The 21,328-nt window shown below is 41.8% G+C and overlaps 1 protein-coding gene across 2 annotated transcripts in view; it reads left to right on the forward strand.

Moving 5' to 3' along the window:
- The first annotated feature begins 1,745 nt into the window (after window positions 1-1,745).
- Window positions 1,746-21,328, forward strand: part of KLF5 (KLF transcription factor 5) — a 28,564-nt gene continuing 8,981 nt past the window's right edge. The window contains exons 1-3 of one of the 2 annotated variants that reach the window (XM_068267852.1): window positions 1,746-2,022; window positions 5,054-5,888; window positions 12,314-12,373. In XM_068267852.1, coding sequence (XP_068123953.1) covers window positions 1,849-2,022; window positions 5,054-5,888; window positions 12,314-12,373 — 1,069 coding nt within the window. In that variant the 5' untranslated portion in view covers window positions 1,746-1,848. Of the gene's footprint in view, window positions 2,023-4,595; window positions 4,679-5,053; window positions 5,889-12,313; window positions 12,374-21,328 lie in introns of those variants that run through there. The other variant, XM_068267853.1, reaches the window with a different exon arrangement.

Here is a 21,328-nt window from a genome sequence, read left to right on the forward strand (position 1 = left end):
TATATTTGGCCACATCAAGTGGCCATCTATAAAGCTCTCTACACGGCCCGACCAGGATCATTATAAAAGGAGCAGTACCTAATGGTTAGTGACAAACAAATGGCGACAGAGCAATGGCTCAATTCTGCAATGGCTCAACGATGGTTTGCAGATCGGAACGTTAGTGAAAGTGCTAAAATGAGGATCCGGCTGTCAGGGGCGTAACTAGAAATCACTGGGCCCCCCTGCAAAGCTTTGAATGGGGCCCCCTGCACACTGAGTAGGGACTGTGTGCAAATCTTTGTCTACAAAATTTTGTATGATTTGTTATCAGTGGCTGAGCAGATGCAGTCATTAGAGCAATTGTGCAGAGAGCAGAAAGTTTTTTCTCTCCTTGCCCTTAGTTGTCAGTCGCTCAAAAAGGGGCCCCCTGCAGCTGCATCCCTTGCAGGGTCTATTGTTACGCCACCCTGACGGCTGTACATAACTAGCCACACCTGAGTACTTTGAATGAAGTGATTGTTTGTAATTGTTCGATATAATCAACTAAGAGCAATTATTGATCCCCAGGAAGGGATCGTGAGCGATTATTGTTTGACAGGAAGGGATCGTGGACATGTACGATAATTGCTGTCTTTTGGGACACCTTGTTAACTGATTCTCTGTTGATCCATCATTCTGTGTTCTTTTCATGCATGCAGAGCTTAAGTGTACCGCTAACTTAATGCTGGGAATACACGATGCATTTTTGCAGTCAATTTGCCGTTCGATCGCGTTTTGATTCGTTTTTCCACTCGATTCTCTTATCTTTTCTTATCAATCTCCATTCACTTCTATCAGAAATCGAGCGGTAAAACGATCGAAAGTGGGATCGGACATGTCGGAAATTATCTATTGAACCATCTATCTGCCAAAAAACGCATGTATTCCCAGCTTTATACTATATGTCAAAAGCACAAACTAGATGCTGACATTGTTTATTTGATTAGGCTAGGCTACACAGCAAATGGAAATAATAGTCTGCTCTATTCTAAATGTGTTTTCTTTATTTAACCTGAAAGAACCCTTTGTGAAATTACATGAATTAAGTACTTTGTGACAGTTGTACAGAGTGACACATCCACTAGGAGGGATGTGGCTGATTTTATGTAACAACACAAAGATGGACATAAATGGTCAGAGTTCAAAATTGTTACAATGTACTATTAATTACATTGCGGAGCTGAATACTACTGCTCTTGATCCCATCCAAATCACTGCAGAGCTCACTAGTTCACTTTGATGTGGGCTCAATTAAATAAACTAATTTGTACTGATAAATGGCCAAGTGTTGTTAACACAGTTAGTAAAATAAACAAGCATCGATCTTTAAACAAAAGGAATAAAGACAGATCGTCCCATCAGCCATGAATAATAAAAGAGTTGAGGGAGAAGCTGGGACCATGTATGTCTAGTGAGAATGAGAAGGGCAGGCATGCAGCACGTGTGGATCAGCAGCAGCTCATTGCACTACACATTCTATTCTATACAAGTTCATTTCGGTTTCTTGTTCTTGTAAATGGAAGTAGCAGCAGCAGCAGCAGCTCCTTACAGATTCATTACAAGCGTATTACAGAGGAGACTGCAGCAGGTCTATCGCCGCCCCCGGCCGCCCGAGTCCACCTCACACCCACACAGCGGCGGCCCCGCCCACAGCCCGCATTGGCCGCTGCTGCCCATGAGCGCCGCCCGCCGTCCTGCCCCGGAATAAAGTGTCCGTACACACCCTGTACAGGTAGCATCCCCGCTCCGCTCACACCGCTGTGATCAGCGGCGCCGCTTGTGCTGCTGTCCCGTGCTGATCTCACCGCCACCTTCCCTGGACACACTATGGCCACCACCGTGCTGACCATGAGCACCAGGCTGGGCCGCCTGGACGAACCTGTCTTCACCCAGCTGAAACCTGTAGTGGGGAGCGGGGGGCAGCCGCCCACTAGCAGGGGGGATCCAGTGTTTGCAGAGGACATGAAGAGCCCCAGGCTGCTGCCCGATGACATCGCGCAGGTGAGTGGTGACAGCGACTGGCAGGCTGGTGGCACATGGAGACACCTGTCCTGCATGCGCCCTGCAGGGCTCATCAGTGCAGAACTGGCAGAAGGACTGCACGCGGCTCCATAGACATACATATAGTATGGAGCATACATGTGGTTGTTTTATAGGCGATCGCTGCAGTTTCTGAGGATAGGCATGCCAGTGTTGTGCCCAGTGCTTGTCCTGTACAGTGCTGGGCGGGGAGAAGCAGGTAAATAGCAGGACGGTTCTGCTTACACGCAGGCAGTTCCTTATCAGCACGCTGCAGTGGAGATAGGCTACCTGTCCAGTCTTGGTGGGTTTCGAGAGAGGATATTACCTGGTGGATTATGCTCTGGGGTTGGGTTCTGGGCAGCCTCCAAGCAGGGGGCATCGCGAGGCACCAGGTGGGAAGGGGTTCAGGTTTCTTACTAGAACTATTGCTTACTAGTCATGAAGTTTGGAGATAAAGGGTTAGACAACAGGGGAGGTTTTAGGAGGGGAGGGGGCATCAGCTAAAGGCAAGAAAAAGGAATGAGGAGGAAGGTTGTCAAGAGTGGACACTGTCACCCCAGGAAGGGGTTAAATAAGTCACCAAGAAGTGGGAGGGGGTATAAGATCAGATCCCAGACAGCAAGGGGTTAATGTTGGGTGTCAGAACAGGATTTCAGCACCGGAGGTGGGAAACATCCACCAGGTAGGAGAGGTCAACAGGGATGGAGAAGCAGTAATGCCCACCTTGTGCCAGGGTGGGGGCAGTGCAGGCTACTCCCTGGCCAAGGGTGCTGTCATGGTTGCTGCTGTTGCTATACTAGTAGTATGAGTATGCGAGAGCAACTGTATGGCAGTCGCCCCCACACACTCCTGCACATCAGAAATAAAACACGGACTGGCTTGGGGTGACATCCACATGCAAACAACAGCTGGGCGAGCTAAAATCAGAAAGGACTAACCACAAACTGAGTGAACCACTTCCAGGTTTTCTCTTCAGATTCCCCATTTAGCACGTTGCTGCACGTCAGGATGACTGTTTTTATCATGAAGCCTGTATATAGAAGGCGATACGCTAGGGCTGTGGCAGGTGTGATCCAGGGCTATATCCCTACATTCACCTCTGTGGAGAGATCCAGGGGTCACAGAGTCCACAGATCTCCACCATTAGACACGTCAGTGCTCTTTGTTTGCCCGAGCACTTTATATGTTTACAGTAATATTGCAGTGGAATGGTTAAATTTTTATAGCTGCGCTGTGTAAGTGATGTTGACAATAAAGAGCTACAAGTCTTTTCCTGTTAATGCAAAAGCTGCAGGCACTGACTTAACAACACGCTGTAAAACTTACTTTTGTGGAACTGCTTCTACTCACTGTAATGTTTTGAAGTGAATATTTGCCTTCTGTATGCTGGTGCTGCTGATTTCCAGTGAATTATTACACTTGTTTTCCATTTGTCAGCTGATTCATTTTGGAGAATGCTGAGGGGATTAGGAATGACTGTAGATTTTTACAGTGCAGGAGGGAATGTAGCATTTGTCCATTGAAGAGTACATGATAAATGTTTTGCTGATGACTGTGCTGGTAATATCAGCCTGCAGCCACCCACGGCCTACAATGCACCACTTGTGATTGTAAGATCTTGTTTGGTATGTGGCTGAGTTATATAGGGTTATATCTGGTACTGCTGCACAGGGAGAAAAAAAAGTTTCTTGTCCAGATAATACAATTGTTAATTGCTAGTGATACTCTAAGCAGGTGTTCTCGGATACGGAGTGTACATATTGGTCAAGCACTGTCAGTCTTGCATGTGTCCTTATTGTATTAACATGTACATCATGATGGCCTAAAGAACATATTTTAGTAATTGTATCTTATCCATAATCTGCATGCTGAGTTGTATGTTATGGTCTGGGGTTATAATTGCACTGACTGGCTATTATGTTGACTGCAATAGCAAGATGGCAACCATCTTGATGACTGTGTGTTGTCAGGTTGGGGTCTGGTGAGCACCTATGCCTAGTTTATAAACCCCTAGAGCTTGCAGCCTCATTTCTGTTGAAATAAGGTTTAAGTCCTACTCCAATAGCCTCTGAATGAAGATTAATAGTTGCATTGGTAAAAAGAGAAGCTTGATCACTGTGGAATAAGATTGCTGTAGATACTAAAATCTCACTTGAAATATCACAAAAAGAAAAAATCCTTTTTTTTCTGCTAAAAATGATTGTATGTCAGGAAAGGTGGTGAACATTCTGCAATCAAAATGTCGTGTCTGTGGCTAATACTTCTGATTGTGGCTGTGGCACAAGCAGAGAAGGTATTAATCGGTAGGTGACTATCGAGAAGGTTAAGAGGTTGAAGGTACGTACGGACATTAGATGATTGTTGCCTTATCTGATCGGATTGTACTTCCCCCAACCTCCTGACCTTTCTCAGGCAGAAATCAGCCGGTTTGAGTTTTCTTGGCCAAGTGCTATTGTTTTTCCTTGAGACAAGGCCGCTCCAGGACATCTCCTCCTCCTCCTCCCTCCCTTGTCCATAGAAATGAACTGGCATGTTCATACAGAGGCCTCTCAGAATAGTCCTGTAGTTGGATCTACTTGCCTGTGCATGAGGCATGAGTGGTGTGTGGCTGAGCAGGCAGGCGGATTGGGACATGGTGAGTGCCTGCCAACAGTCAGGTTTTAACTTCAGTATTCTTTACCTGGCTTTGGTAATGATAATGAAATATAACAACAAATCACCAATCTTTATTTTAGTTGATATACTTAATTGCATGAAGACTTTTTGGAGCACAGCCAATATTTTAGAGTACTGCATATTTAGGTTCAGATAATCTTTCTGTAATAGTGGGATTTGGTTCTAATAAGTAGGATAAGTTGTACATTTTTTGGTCCTTTGTAGCGCCTTACAATCTCCTAGAAGTTCTGGTTCACCACAAGCTTGCTGGGTAGTCTGTAACATTTCTTCACAGTGCATGGCCGTGTTTGGCATTTCATATAAATAACCAATTTTTATTTTCTTTTATATCCAGACTAGATGCGAAATGGAAAAATATCTCACACCCCATCAAGCCCAAGTTAACATGATGCAAGATCAAAAGAAATACCGTAGGGATAGCGCTTCAGGTATCGACCAGTTCTTCAGCGACGCTGATGGAATGCCTTACAGTATCAACATGAACGTCTTCCTTCCAGACATCACTCATCTCAGAACAAACTTGTATAAGGCTCAGAGGCCTACAGTCACCCACATTAAGACAGAGCCTGTTGTTTTCAATCAGCAAAGCGAAGCTACAGCCACACAGCCTCTTCCAGAATTCACAAGCATCTTCAGCAACCACCAAACCCCAGATCTAACCAATATCTACATTAAACAAGAGCCGGATATCCAGATTCCAGTCAACCCCCAGCATGGTCAGCTGTACCAGCTGTTAAGCTCCACAGATATAGACTTGAACTCCACAAACCAAACCCCAGTCATGGACACTATTAGCAATGCTTCCTTACCCACAGATTTAACTGGATTCAGCACTGCAACACAGACTGTAATGAAGCAATTTCAGGGCATTCACCAGTGTACATATGGCATGCATGGGCAATTCCTGCAGCAGCAACAAGAAGGAACCTACTTCCCACCATCACCTCCCAGCTCAGAGCCTGGTAGCCCAGACCGTCAGGTAGAACTGCTTCAGGGTATGAACCCTCCTCCTTCCTACGCAGCCACAATAGCTTCTAAGATGGCTATCCACAACCCAGCTTTGCCTACCCAAGTGCAAATGACAACGGTTACAATTCAGCCGGTTCGCTACAACCGCAGAAACAACCCAGACCTGGAGAAAAGACGAATTCACTATTGTGATTATCCTGGTAAGACATTAGCGAAAGTTGGCCACAGTATAAGAAAACGCCCTGCTATGTATTTCTATACTGTTGGCCTGATTTTAGATGTATGGATATTATGAATTGTGGTGTGTGAAGTCTGACTTGTTTATGAAGTCCCGTTGTGATGGTCCTACACTGCAAAGATCTCACTGTCTCAGATATCATTGTGCGTGTCACAGAGATACAGCGTGTGTCTACCCTGCATCATTTCTAACAATGATGAGCAAATTATAAAGCATGATTTACTACAACTGATGTCCTGACAAATACGACACTGGTCTTGCAGTTTATCTAACCGTATTATCTATATTGACAGTAATGCTAATCCTCAGGCTATAATACTGAATGACTGATCTGGAACAAGTATGCAGATCTAGAAGCTCAAAGTGCTAGAACAGCATCTAGAAATTCGTTAATTCAGAGTAATTCACAGATCCACTTTGCAGCCAGAAAAGTAGCATTTTTAGGACATCATCCAGACTTGCCTTAATGGCAAGTTTACGTTCTATGGATCTGGGACCCATGGCTTTCTGACTCTGCAGAGGTTAAGGGGTTATTTTTATTTATTTTTTACTCAGTGCAGTGTTTGAAATTCTACTGTAAAACAGGGTTCTAGATAAACGCTATGGGTGGTCACTCTACCGCTGTGTCTGATCAATTGAAATTTACTGTCTGATTGTAATTTTGATCAATATTTGCCACAAATCAATTGAAACATGATCGATGTGGCGTGTAGCTTCATAGAGTGATTAATTGCCTGTATGGCCAGCTATACATACGCTATATAAATGGATAGTCTTTTCACCTTATTTAGATTGTTGTCTAGCTCTCAGGCTACATCACCAGGAAAGGGACTACACTATTCTTCCTGTCCCTCAACTCTGCTGATTAATTGGTCTATGGATAAAGCTAATCGCACAGCTGAGGTCTTTCTTGTGCTCCTTTTCCCAGGATTTTTGCAGAATCACCTTTGTCCATTCCGCGGTACCTGAAAGCCCCTTACTATGACAGCAGTGTGCCTTGCAGTACAGGCTGTCTGCATACAGTGCATAACCTCCCAGTCCGCACCTAACTCTGCATGAAAAGATAACATACATAAAACACATTTTATATTTTTGTGTTAGACTTAAAGGGAATGTATATGTTTTAGTAATTATATTGTTCAGTTGAGCCGGTTCACACAGACACTTGGCGGGCGTTTACCGTCAGCGCCCGGGATTCGTCATTAAACGCTCCGATTCAAGTGATTTGGGGGAATTTGTATTGGGCGGCGTGTATCGTTTACCGCTGTTTGCACAAACGCTGCGCTTCAATCCTGATTTTCCCAGTAATTCTAGGCAACCCTGGACTCCAGGGTTGATTACCTTCGTGTTATCGCATCCACCCGCGGAGCCGGAGATGAAAAGCGTTGATCGCGGTGGGAAGCCACCGCAAGCCCTAAACAAGATGCTGGCAAAAGGGACGCTGCTAGAAGCCCATGTGAACTGGCTCTAAATCTTTATTTTTCTATTTGGCTAAATATGAAATATTTAAAGTTTTCAGGTTCCTATTTCCATTTGTAGACAACAGGTGGAGGACAAATGTAGTTCTGACATGAGATTGAGTCACACTGCAAAATGACTCATATGGGAGGAGCCCACTCCTCCGCCTCTCCTCCAGTCAAGTGAATGCAAGAGGACTCTGTCCTCTTTAGTTCAGTGTTTAGCTAGCCACACACTAATTGTCACCCAAATGATCAATCTCCCTCGGATTGGAATCTGATTCCTACCACACACTGTATGGTGATTTTTCAATAGAATTCAGCAGGAAATCTATTGAAAATTGATCTAATTGCAGTGCAACACTTTGGGCCGCCATCTGCCCACTATTAAAGCGGTATCGTCACTATAAAAATCTAATTTCAACAACAACTGGTCTGAGTGTATTAAGTGATAAAGATGCTAATCCTGCATTCAAAACTTTCAAAACATTTTCTGCTGTTATGATTTGGAGTTATCATATACCTTAGGAGCACTGGCTCTTTAGTAGTCGTGCCAAAGAATTGCATGCTGGGGGTTCTTTTTATCTATAATATATTCCTCCTCTTCCCTTTATTTCCCTGTCTGCTGCTTATCTGAAACCAGATCCCCTACTCACTTGTGTTTACAAGCAAGGCTGAGTTGACTCAGTGATTGGAGGAGACAAGAAAAAAAGTAAAGGGCAGAACTGACATCACGAGTTAGCCTTTACTGTGGGCAAAAGACATGGCCCTCACCACTAACAGAATTCTCGTGATTTACTATATAACAGTATTATAACAGTGGACAGTATAATACATGTGTTATGTAAGTAGATCAAGTATTTATCTACTTATATATGTGTTTTTTTTCCCTGGCATAGTATGGCTGATCCTACTGCTTTAACATAATTTTTTTTTTAATTGAAATTAGAATTGGACATGTAAGGGCACAGATTTCTGGCTGATTTTGATCGAAGTAATCAAATCTAGCAGGACTTAAACTTAAAAAAATTATACATTTGTGGCTACCATTAGAGAGGGTTCAAACACACAACCAAGGCCTTTTTGTTTAATGGGGGAGACTTTGAACATGAGGGGATCCTAAAATATAGATACACTGATAAATTGTTATACTTTTTCCTTCACTTTTGATAGTGAATATTTTTAGCATCTCTACTTAAATGGTTAGTTGTGAGACTAGCTGTAAGCCACATTGAATGTAGATGACTGCCTCCCCTCATTTCAGACATCTAAAATGCATATACAAATAGTCTATACCTAGGCATAAAAGAATGTATTGTCATAAAAATGGCCCATAGGCCCAATTGTCTCATCCTTACTGCTAAAAGGTCAGACCTTTAGTAAATCCATTTTATAGCCACATCCAAAGTTCAGGTCAGTCGGCTGATCTCGCAGATTGCATTGGTTGAGTTTATAGCCCTGACATGGTTATAATGTTTATAGTCCTTCCGTGGTCATATCCTTTATAGCTCTTATGTGGTCATATTCTTTATAGCCCTTACGTGGTCATATTGCTGTATAACTTCACTAAAGCCATCTATATCCAAAAACTATTTTGACTCTGTGGATATCTTAGAAATATTGTAAAGCTTTGGCCTAGGGGATGTTTAAAGTTTATCATTTCAATCAAAATGTACAGCTTGTTAAGTCATGTTTTTTTATTGCAGGATCTATAAGTGTAAAGTATTTTTTTTTTATTGTCGTAGATATATTTTTAAACATTCATGAGTAGTTAAATCACACTTCACTTGACTCAAGTGTGCAAATCTACCTTATAAAATATCTTTACTTATAAAAAAAGAAAAAAAAAGTACCACACTCCTACCACAACAAAGAAAATGTTACACTCAAAATGCGTTGCTCTCTATTTGCCCAAGAAAGTGCCAACGTGGATGTTCAGAATTAGTCCTGTGTCTTATTTTTTAATATTATGAAAACTACAGTGAGAACAAAGTGAGTCTTTTATTTTCAATCAGACTCTGTCTTTGTTAGATAAGGGAAGAATCAGGACACAACTCAACAGAGCCTGCACACAAAATAGCAAATATTGTTTTTAAAGTTATACACAGAAATAAACAGTGTTACAGCTCATAACATTACTAGCATGGTCTGCAGTTTTCAAATGTATTATTGATAAGGTGTCCTTGGAGGGTATCTATCACTGCACACCATGCAAAGCACACATAAGCTAGGTAGACACTCATCCAAACTAACCATTCAGGATTGTCTTGGTCAAGACATTTGCCTGTGTACAGATGTCTGGTAACTTTGCATAAAGATTTGGCACACTAAAATATTTAGCAACAGCAACACCCAAGCCCATTGTTTCCCTCCTTACCCCGCCCACTTCAAGGCACTCTGTCTTGCATTGTGCAGTTGCCCCTCCCCCTTCCTCCATTGCCCCTTAGCATCACACTGATGTATTGCCAGTGATGTTCTGAAATATAGGCTAGTTCTAAGTTTTAGGAAAGATAAGATGTAGCTGGGCCCTTAAACAGAAAGTATGGTGATTTTTCTAGTGCCGAAGACCTCCCCCTTTATAAAGAGGGGATGGGGGAAGAGGCACAGAAGGTACCTTGCTGAGGTAACTTCAATAGCAGTTGCCGGAGATCAATCCAGCACTGTGGATTGTAGATGGGGATGCCAGTGAAATTATGGCATATTGTATGAGACAATCACAAAGATTAATTTCGATCAACAAAAATCAATCATGTGTATGTAGTTTTAAAATGTTAAGCATAAAACGAGTCTGCTATGATGGTGACTGCCACTGCCATTGTCACCACTCTGTAGTAGTCCTTTCCTCTACATGAAGATCAGCTATTTTACTAGGTCTTAGCATGGACATGGGGGAGTTGCTTTGGGTCAGGAGGGCATGTTTGTGTACAACCTGGAAATGTGACATGTTAAGCCACTTACACCTTTCCATACATACAACAGTTCCTTATAACAAGCACTATGCTGACAATCTAATTGGCTCCCAGCCATGTTCTGCTCTATGGATAGAGGAGGGGGTTGACACATAATTGGAATCACACTGTGGGAACTTCCTTTCTTTGCAAGCGCTATCTGCCTTAGCTATACGGAAGGACCGTTACATCAGGGACACCTGTACACACTAAAGGTTTTCCTCAGGCAAAATTACCATTCCTGGGTGCCGCAAATCTTAAAGAGCTCCTGGGATCAAGCAAAACATAAAGATTTATAATTACCTGGGACTTCCCCTTGCAGGGCTGCATATGTGTGGCCCTGGGCGCACAGGTCCTTGGTCGTGCATCCATAGCCAGGAGAATTCTGTGCCTGAGGCTTGTAACTGCGCAGAACACTCTTGGCCATGGGTCATGACCTAGGAGGCACGCAGTCGGGGCCGCACATACGCAGTAGACCAAGACAGACAGCGGAGGACTGGATGGATACTGAGGAAGCCTACGGACTACTGGATGAAGGCATACATGTAATTAAGGCGTCGGGAAATTTGGGAACAGAGTGAATCTGAAAAATGTCTCGCCCCGCTCCTGTAAAAGTCCCTGCGGCATTATTTACTATTCCCCCTCCAGGTCGCCGTGGATGCTGGTGTAAGACATAGTTCGGCTTCCAGTTATTGCTGGAAGTAGTTTAGCTTCCAGTTATTGGACTATTATTAGCACTATTTTTACCTGAGTTGGGAGGAAATCCTAGGTAAGTATAAATTCTTATGGTTACTTGATCTCAGGTTCTCTTTACGTGTGTACCTTGCCACAGGAACTGAAGGAGCAAGAAGTACAAGTATCCAGAATCCAAATCCATATATGTATGTGTGGTAGTTTAATTTGGTTTTTAAAACAGCAATTTAATACAATGAATAAAATGGACAGATGTCGAAACCTCACTTTAATATATGATATAATAAATCAGAATAAAGTCTTAAAAATTATAATTAATCCTAAAACTACAGCCGAGAGCCAAGTTATGCATAAACGATTTCTCGGCTGTGCAGAACATCTTACAGATGACTGTATACTGAATAATGATGTTCTGTAACTTGTGCTTTCCAGGATACTAATTCTCCTAAGTAGATGGGAATATTTGTAGCTGTTTCAGCTTCCTGGTTCTTTTCAAAGTGTGTGGCGTAAAAACGTGCTCTGCAGTCAAGGGTCTGTTTGCTGTTCAGTGAAAGACCAAAGCTTTGTTTATGGTACAAATACAAATGTCATCACCGTTGTTATATCTGTGTAATTTACCGTTTGACTTTGTGTTCTTTATTTTATTTTTTTCATGGGAAAGGTCACATTGAGATATCCTATACCTTTTATATGTGATGTCACAATTAATTAATAAATCATGCTGGTTTTCTTTGCTCCACTGAAGCAGACTAACAAAGATTGAAGGCACCGTGACATAGCGTTTTGAATCGTGGAAAGCGAACAATGATAATAATAGCCCCAGGAATGAATGCAGTAATATTTTCATGTAGCAATCCCGACTTTCCTTTTGGCACTAGCCAAGTAACGATAAACTGTGCTGCACTTTGTGATTCTGGAATCTCCCCAGGTATTTTTAGAATGCAAGAATGCAGATGAATATGTGTGGCTAGGAATAACTCTGATAAATAAGTCAGCTTAATAGGAATAAATATACTCTGGATCTGACAAACTACATCTGTTGGAACATTAATGAAAGGCCGTCTTTCTTTTTGTTCCTATTTGGGGCGGTGAAGGAATGTCTCCCAGTATGTGTGATACATTTCTATAGACTGTGCAGTTTTTCACGTCTTGTTTTCTGACCACCGGTGAGGTCTGCTCTAATTTTAGGAACCCGTTGACATTTTTTTTTTTTTTAGTCTTTAGACTTAAGAAGCTATTTGCCGGTTTGATTGTATTCAGCATGCCCTTCTTTTGTTTTCCTATTCCAGGCTGCACAAAGGTGTATACAAAGTCATCCCATTTGAAAGCTCACCTGAGAACACACACAGGTATGTGCATTTATTGTTCATTTTAATGGCTGAGTAAATATTATTCATAGAAACCTTCCCTTTTTGAAGTTTGTGTGTTTGGTACTTTTTTTCACTTCAAGTCACTCATTCAGGGCTAATTTGTTTGGACAGATTGTTCACAGAAACTGTTAAATTTTATCACCTAGTTCTACATTTGTCCCTCTTTATTTTTAAAATAGTTTTCCACTCATTTCTTTTTTCTTTAATATTTAATTTACTCAAAGAACAAACTTTTTACTGGGCTGGACTAGCAGGGCCATATTTAGAGATCATGCGGTCCATGGATCATAGGAATGATGGCACCCTTTCATCTAAGCCCCATCTCTTTACAATAAGAGGGCTTTAAGTCCTATAGTGTTATTGGAACTCACAAACTCCTTTTTATAGACCTCATGTATTATTTAGGGGTGATCAATGATATGCATTTTTTTCTGAGTTGATGCAAATGTATGCAGTTTGAAAATAGACCAATCAATTTAAACCAGGTTTAAATTGATTGGTCCATTTTTCAGCTGCATATATTTGCATACAAATTTGCATATCATTGATCATTCCTAGTATTAATTTACACTATCTTTCTGGGACAAAAAAAACCTTGTCTCTCCAATATTTTATTCTGGAATTAACCATAAGCATGCACCTTACTTTTCCTTGGTTGAAATGATTATTAGTGATTTTGACAGCCAAAAAATCTGAAGTGTGTACAGGTGTCCCTGAACATCGTGATGCACATCCCTAAACACACACACACACACACACACACACTCACACATACACCTCTACTGAGCTCAAACTGAACAGTGATCAATCAAAAAAGTAACTCCCGAAACAATCAGGAGTAATCGTTTTGGACAAGCAGTGTTTAGAGTGTTTATCTATCTTAAAGAGTACCTGAAAGCAAGATGGGAAAAAAAAACACATTACGCTGGGAGTACACAATGAGATTTTTCAGCAGATTTAATGTCCGATCTATTTTCAATCGTTTTTCTTATTGATCAATCCATCTGTCTGCCAAAAAATCTCATGACATATTCCCAGCTTTAGATAGTTTACTCAGTAGAGGGAAGGCTCTGAATAGTTCAGAGGCTTCCCAGGTCTTACTGCGCCGCTCCATTCCTGCACTGGGGCCTTTAGACAATATTTGACAATAATGCAAATAACTAATATGGCTGGATAATGACCACACCTTAGAGCATTTGAGGTAACTTTTAGTCTATCTTGATCATAATTAGAGGACATATATTGCAGGATGTTTCTTAGACGGTCATTCCAGATTCCAGATCTTCCAGATCTTGCATAATATAACTCTGTTATTTGTGGACCTTGTAAGTTCATTCATCATTTTTCTTTTCATGTTGATATAAGTGGATAGTGAACTATAGATAGGGAAAGCGGCTAGGAGCAAGCAGTACTCTTCCTTTTGAGATGGTCTGTTCAGTAGGAATACATATTGCGACTTTGCTTTGAATTTAGGTGTAATTTGTTTTGTGGTGATATTTGAGGTTGCTACCTTTTTCAAGTTCCCTTATGAATGTAAACCGGTTTTTGTTAATGTGCTAAAAAGGCCTGGGACTAAAAGCTTTTAGAAGTTGTCTCCTTGGCAACCAGCTTGGGCAATACCTAAACACATAATCAAAGTGCTGGCTTTCACCTGTTAGGTTCTTCTCCCCTTGTGTTGGATAATCTCATACTGGGCTTGTTTAATGACAAGGTGCTAGGTGTGTGTGCTGTAATACAAAGTAGCCAGTAGAAAACTAATTTTGGTAAACTACTAGACTGGAATAATTAAGTGCAGTTTTTGGACTGTTGTTAAAGGAATACTGTAGGAAGGTCAGGGGAAAATGAGTTGAACTTACCCGGGGCTTCTAACAGTCCCCTGCAGACATCCTGTGCCCGCGCAGCCACTCACCGATGCTCCAGCCCCGCCTCCGGTTCACTTCTGGAATTTCAGACTTGAAAGTCTGAAAATGACTGTGTCTGCGTTGCCGTGTCCTTGCTCCCACTAACATCACCAGGAGTGTATAGCACAAGCCCAGTATGGTCTGTGCCTGCACAGTAAGTTTCTGATGACATCAGCGGGAGCAAGGACACGGCAACGCAGACACAGTGGTTTTCAGACTTTAAAGTCTTAAATTCCAGAAGTGAACCGGAGGCGGGGCCAGAGCATCGGTGAGTGGCTGTGCGGGCACAGGATGTCTGCGGGGGACCGTTAGAAGCCCCGGGTAAGTTCAACTAATTTTCCCCTGACCCCCTACAGTATTCCTTTAAAAGTGTTGCATAGAATTGCGCCCTCGTAAATCCAGTGAGTGGCTGATAAATTTGACTTTAGATTAATACCAAAACTGAATAAATTGGCAATCAAAATTATCAGCCACTCACTGCATTTGATTGGAACAATTCCAAAATGCTTACATTTTAAAAGAAATGTAAAATTTGAGTCTACTCAAAATTATTACCATCTTATTGACCAACTCTTCTTTCAATACTATTTAGGTCATTACGGTAAACTTAATTCATATTGATCATTAATTTGACAGTGGAACTCATGATCATAGGGTGTTCACAGGTGACTGTGTTTGGAGAAGTAATTTTGGCTAAATTATAAATCTTTAGACTTTCCAAGTATTTATGTCAATGGAGATGTGTGGGGCAAAAACCCTGCTTGGTGCCACCTTATTGCCAGAAGAAGACTGGTTTGTTTTTTCAGCCAAATATTTCCTCAGAGGGGCCAAGCTACAGTGTCATATAAAGGCACAGTCTTTACTATCTTAAATGCCAAGCCAGTCAAAGAAGATGTAAAGGTCTTTGAAGTCTGTCCACGTAATAAGAGCTGGAACATGGCACTGAAGCATCAATCTCTAGATTGGTCTATGCTCTAAAAAGAAAATGAATACTACCTAAAATCATGCATTTTACATAGTCTATTTTACTTAGCCAGTCAGTGGTATTAGTTCCATTTTGTGGGGTTTTTTTTTGTGTGTGTGTTTTTTTGTTTGTTTTTATTGCTTTTAGGCTAACATAATACAAAATAATCTCATGCTACACTGGCTACTGATAATGTAGAGAAGAAGAACACATCAGATATCCATTTTCAGATGCCAGAGTTATTTAGACAGTGTGTGAGGTAAAAAGTCTAACCTACCCTGGGGATACTAAACCTAGACAAAAACCAAGCTGAAAAGTTCCTCCTGGGTAACCTTTATATTTCCATGTACTGAGTATAATATCATAGTTCACATCATTTTATGTGAGTATGGGAAATGGTTCCTACTGGCATACATATGAAAATGGCGCAGGTAGAGTTGGGCGCAGGATACAGCTGTTATATGGCTGATCCTGCTTCTGCACAAGTCCGGGCCGTGTTAATTACTATTCCCCCTCCAGGCCGCCATGGATAGTGGGGGAATGATATAATTCAGCTTCCAGTGATTGCTGGAGGCCAAATTATTGTTTTTTTTTAAGCAACTTCGGCTCCGTCTTCTGACGGCGCCGACGTTACTCATTGAGCGTCGCTATAGACTGATTCCCATTATAGTCTATGGTGGCGCTGGCTGCGCCCAAATCTAGCAGTGCTGAAAAGCACTGCTCCGTCCTACAGTGCATGCTAAAAGTACCCACTATGATGAGTGTCCAGTATTCAGTAAAGGTACTCCAACATTACTCAATTTGCGGCATTAATTGGGGCAGCAAGGTGGCGTAGTCCCCGGGTTCGAATCCCAGTCAGGTCAACATCTTCATGGCGTTTGTATGTTCTCCCCTTGTCTGCGTGGGTTTGATCCGGGACACTCCGGTTTCCTCCCACACCCCAAAAACATACAGATAAGTTAATTGGCTTTCCTCTAGATTGGCCCTAGACATGCACTACACGATACATACTTTGACATATGACTATGGTAGGGACTAGATTGTGAGCCCCTCTGAGGGACAGTTAGTAACAAGACAATATACTCTGTACAGCGCTGCATAATATGTCAGTGCTATATAATTAAATAAAAATTAATTTATGGCTGCTTGAATCATGATGTTAAATCTGGCAGAGATCAATTCCCAAACATGGCCGCATAATTGATTGTTTTGACTAATTTCTGTCAATATGTCTGTCAATCAATATGGCATGCTGGAATTCTCTCACTCAAAAAGGCTTGGTTCATTGATATTCCAATGAGCGATGAACCCCAGGTCGGTGTCCCCTCTCCAGGCCCGTTGTAAGTTGCGCAACTATTCCACTTCTTCTCTCCTCTATTGCCATGTGAGGCACTTGTACCCCGTAATCCAGTCTCATGTATTGATGTCATGTACATGAGGTAGGTTACGGAGTACTGGCATCCACGTCGATGGAGAGAAGATTCTAAAGGACTTGTGCCAGCAGCTTCCACACTCACCACAGGCCTGGGGAACAATATACCATTGGTGAGGGGGAGGCAGGCTGAAGGCAACAGCGCCAGGTTGATTTTAGTGTGCAGAGTGTAGACAGGTAATAGATTGCTCTCTGGTCAGATTAGATCAGAGAGGACTCTATCTGGTGGTCGATCTGGTGGATCTCAGACTGCTGTCACTTGGGTCTATATCCTTGGGGCATACTTGCTGAGCAAAGTCCTTCTAGCTGTTTTGGAATTTATTGGCTGATAGTCTTTTTTGATCCTCTGACTAATGGTGATAAGGATCTCATCAGTTCATGTAAACACACTTCATTGTCTCCAAAGGAGGATTTCATCAGAGATTAAGTTTTTGCATTGTTCTGGGCCACCCAACTGTCATGTAATGTTTGTAGTCAGTTTACCAACACAAATCAGGCAAATGAACTTCAGTAGTGCACCTCCCCTTCTTTTAGGCAGTTTATTTAAAATGGTTGTTTTTTATGTGTATGCAGAGGGTATATGAATGCCAGAGGTTGCTATGGAAACCCTAGCTTTGATAATTGGAGCAGTTATCTCTAACAGCCACTGTAAAAAAATAAAAGAAGTAGAACAAAGGTCTGTTTAGCAGACTGTTACCATGCTAAACAAAACTCTTCTGAGCAATATGTGTTTTCATAATCCTAGCTTAAACATATTGCTATACAGAGTCCCACAGATATTGAGTCATTCCTTTATCTGCTAACCTTGGCTCAGCAGAGATCATGGCTAATTTATGGGATTAGCAATAACCTATTCTTTTGGCCGTCTCTGCAGCCCTGCACACAAGAAGTTTGCTGCTTGAAAGAATCTTATTGTGTGGGATTTTCCAAAGAAGCCTCAGACCTACCATTCTAAAGTTTAAATCTATATGTTTAAGCCATTTTTGACATATGAACCTGGAATAAATACTGGTTGATGTAAGCATTTGAGCATGATCCCTTTTAGGTGTCGAGCTAAACCCTGAAAAGTAAGTGATATGCCAGACTAACTCTAAATTATTCATGGAACTTGTACAATTCCTAATGACTGCTCTAATTAACTTTAACAAGTGTAGGTTTCATTAATCAAGCGATGTTTGAACAGTGCATACAAAGACTCTTAGTGCACAGGCCTCCATTTTTGTTTTTCTGTTACTAACCTATTCCAAAACCTTTTATAACTTGTAGTGTGGCTTTTATATTTTTATTTTTATTTTCCTTTGGTAAGAATAGCTTTTTTTTTTAATCTGTTTAATCTTTAAAACACTATTATTACACTAAGTTACCTTCAAAGCAAATCCTAAATTAATAAGATAGTACTGTGCAATGCAATTTAACAAAGCTTTGTTTAATATGTCTCAAATGGCCTTGAGGTATTCAGCAGTCCTGTTTATCTGGCCAAACTTGTTCTATAGTAATCGCTGACTATTCAAACGGCATTTTCTCCCTAATCTTCGTTTCATGACAATGCCTGTAAATCACCTGTGAATGATAACCTTCCTTTACAATCTGTCATTTCAAATAAAATGAAAAGCCCGAAGCAAATTTTGTCTGGCAATAGGAGTCAAAACACTTTCAGAATTTCTTTTGTATCAAAAACCCCTCCGTCTTTTATTATTTATTCAGCCTTGTTGGCCCTTTCAATCAGTTTGAATAGCTCCTAATAGATTTTGTTTCAGAACAAACACAGACAAGCTCTAATGCTCTCTTTAGCTGGGAGAATCCTTGTTCTCTGGAGTCTTCAGGTTTTTACACAGAACTTAGCTGGGCAGTTTCTTGGCAGAATGCGACTTCTTGGGAACATTTTGTTCATTGCAAAATAGGTTTGCAACACAGCAGCTCTAAAAGACATAATGACAGAAACTCATCGTAGAGGGACGTTTCTCTAAATATAGTTAATCGCTTGAAAAAAAGCAGATCTAAAACCAGGGCAGAAGTAAGCGAAGGATGAAATGTATAGGAGTCGGAAAGAAATTATTACATACAGTATTTTCTGTATGTACAATTTTTTTTTTTTTTTATAACGCCTTCTTTTCTGTAATGTGCTTTTTTTCCATAATCTGCTTCCTCTGCAGTTTACAATGCCAGAATGTAGCCTGGACACAACAGTTCTGTCTGGCATGTGCAAAATGTTTTAGAGGCTTGGTAAAGTACAATTTTTTTGTTTCTTTCTTGAAACAGAATGTGTGTTTAAATTCCACCTCCACATAAGCAAGAAGTAACATCTATAATGCATTCATTTAGGGTCAGTGAGTGAAATATGCAAATCATTGCTTTATGCCTAAGTTTAAGAATTCAGGGCTATTAATGTTCTGCTGGGCATACACGGCTCGTTTTTGAGCCATTAAGATGGCTCGATAGATCATTTCCGACATGTCCGATCTCCTGCCCGATACTTCGCCGCTCTATTCCGGATAGCAGTTAATGGAAAAAGATAAGAAAAACGAGCGGAAGATAAGAGAATTGACTGCGGCATTGAGCGACAAAACGATCAAGCACGAGGAATGATCAGCAAAATCGAGCCGTGTATGCCCAGCATAAGTTTATCTGCAGTCAAACTCTTACTGATGACTTAGAAGAGGTCATAAAATTATGTGCGGCTAAGAATAAGTGGAATTGCATCCTATTGAAATCAATAGGCTGCTTCCAATTCACATGCGGTGAAAAAAAATAGAGCCTGTTGCATTTTTTTTTTGGACAATGCATGCAGATCCCCATAGCTTTGCACAAGTGTCGGTGTCCGTCTTGGAGACTGATGACAGAACAGGTAGAAACAGGGCCATATTTGCACTAAAAGTGTACAGGGTTTCCACACTAGACAATAAAATGGAAATTTCACTCTTTTTGATGTGGCCATGTATATCAATTAAGCAAGTGGAAATGGGGGACTAACAGAACAACTTAGTTTAGGTTTGTGTAGAGATGGTCAATGAGATGCAAATAATTTGGGCATGTACACAAATTTAACACAAACTGTATGCAGCTCGGAGTTTGCCCTATCAAATGAATTTCCTGTGGATTTTGATTGGTCCATTTTCAAGCTGCATACAGTTTGTGTTACATTTGCATGCAAGCTGGAATAGTTTGCATCTCATTGACCAACTGTAGCCATCAGCTGAAAGACTATAGGTTACCATTTAAAGAGAACCAGAGAGGATAACAGCAAAGCTTTTATACATACCTGGGGCTTCCTCCAGCCCCATACGCACGGATCGCTCCCACGCCGCCCTCCTCCGCTGCCTGGATCTGCCGGTACCGGGTCTCGTCATTACCGCCAGTCGGCTGGCGTACGTGGCCAATTGTCCGCATCACAGGGGCTCCCTCCATACACTTACGCTTGCGTAAGGGTATGGAGGGAGCCCCTGTGATGCGGACAATTGTTTGCGTCCGCCGGAAGTGACGGGACCCGGTAGCGGCGATAGAGGAAGCGGAGGGAGCGTTCCAGGCTTATGGGGCTGGAAGAAGCCCGAGGTATGTATAAAAGCTTCTTCTATTTTCACGCTCCATTCCTCTCTGGTTCCCTTTAAGTACCATACCCTCTGTGGCCTCCATTCTGCTCATTCGCAATCTTCGACTGAGCAGAACGTTGAATGCAGGAAGGAAGTAGCAGTTCTTCTTCCTCCCCTCTGCCCGTCCATAATTCCACCCCCTCCATTCGCCTCTATAGTTCCACATTTGATTCACAGCACACAGCAGCTGCACTGTGTGGGATGGTGCACACCAGAAAAGCTTTTCTGAGCGTTTTATGATTTTAAAAGCTCCTTCTAATGTTATCCTAGTGTGTGTTCACACTGGAGGAAGGTGATTTTGTGAAAATCCCCCATAGCATTGCATTAGCAAGAGCTTTTAAAATCTCTAGTATTTAAAAAGCTCTTGCGGTGTGCACCAGCCCTGCGTGGGCTTATGGTAATTGAGGTTGGATATCCTTCAGACCTCAATTACCACAAGACCACACACAGCACAGCTCCCCTGTGTGCTGTGTGCAGTGAATCATATGTGGAACTATAGCCGCGATTGGAGGGGCGGGACTAAGGACGGGCAAAGGGGAGGAAGTGGCAGCTCTTCCTCCCCTTTGCCCATATTTGACAGCAGAACGGGGGCCACAGGGGGCTCTGGAGGGGGGAGGATGGTGTGCTAGGCACAGCACCAGTAATAACAATATTAAAAGTATTGGAAGGGAGGGGACCATGCCAGAGGTACTTTAATCTGTTATTTTAGCTGCCTATTGCCATAGTGCAACTTTGCTAAGCTTACAAGTGGAGAAGTCTTTATTTTAAATGTATTTGTTGCATTTTCCATATATGTCTAGTTTCTGTACTAGTGACCTATGCACCCAGTTAGAAATATTTGCAGTGGTGATGCATTTAGTAAGTATTTTCTGTTGCTGTCACACTCGGCAGGAAAGAAAGGTACTTTTTTTCTGAAGAAATCATAAAGCACAAAGTATTTACTCGGTATAACAAAGGTTGAGGTGATACACCTCTTTATTGTATGTGCGCCACAGACAGAAGACAGCTGGGCTCAAACACTATGCCTGCAATTTGTTTTTTGATACACTG

This window comes from Hyperolius riggenbachi, chromosome 2 (assembly GCF_040937935.1).
Source record: "Hyperolius riggenbachi isolate aHypRig1 chromosome 2, aHypRig1.pri, whole genome shotgun sequence".
Taxonomy (NCBI): Eukaryota; Metazoa; Chordata; class Amphibia; order Anura; family Hyperoliidae; genus Hyperolius; species Hyperolius riggenbachi.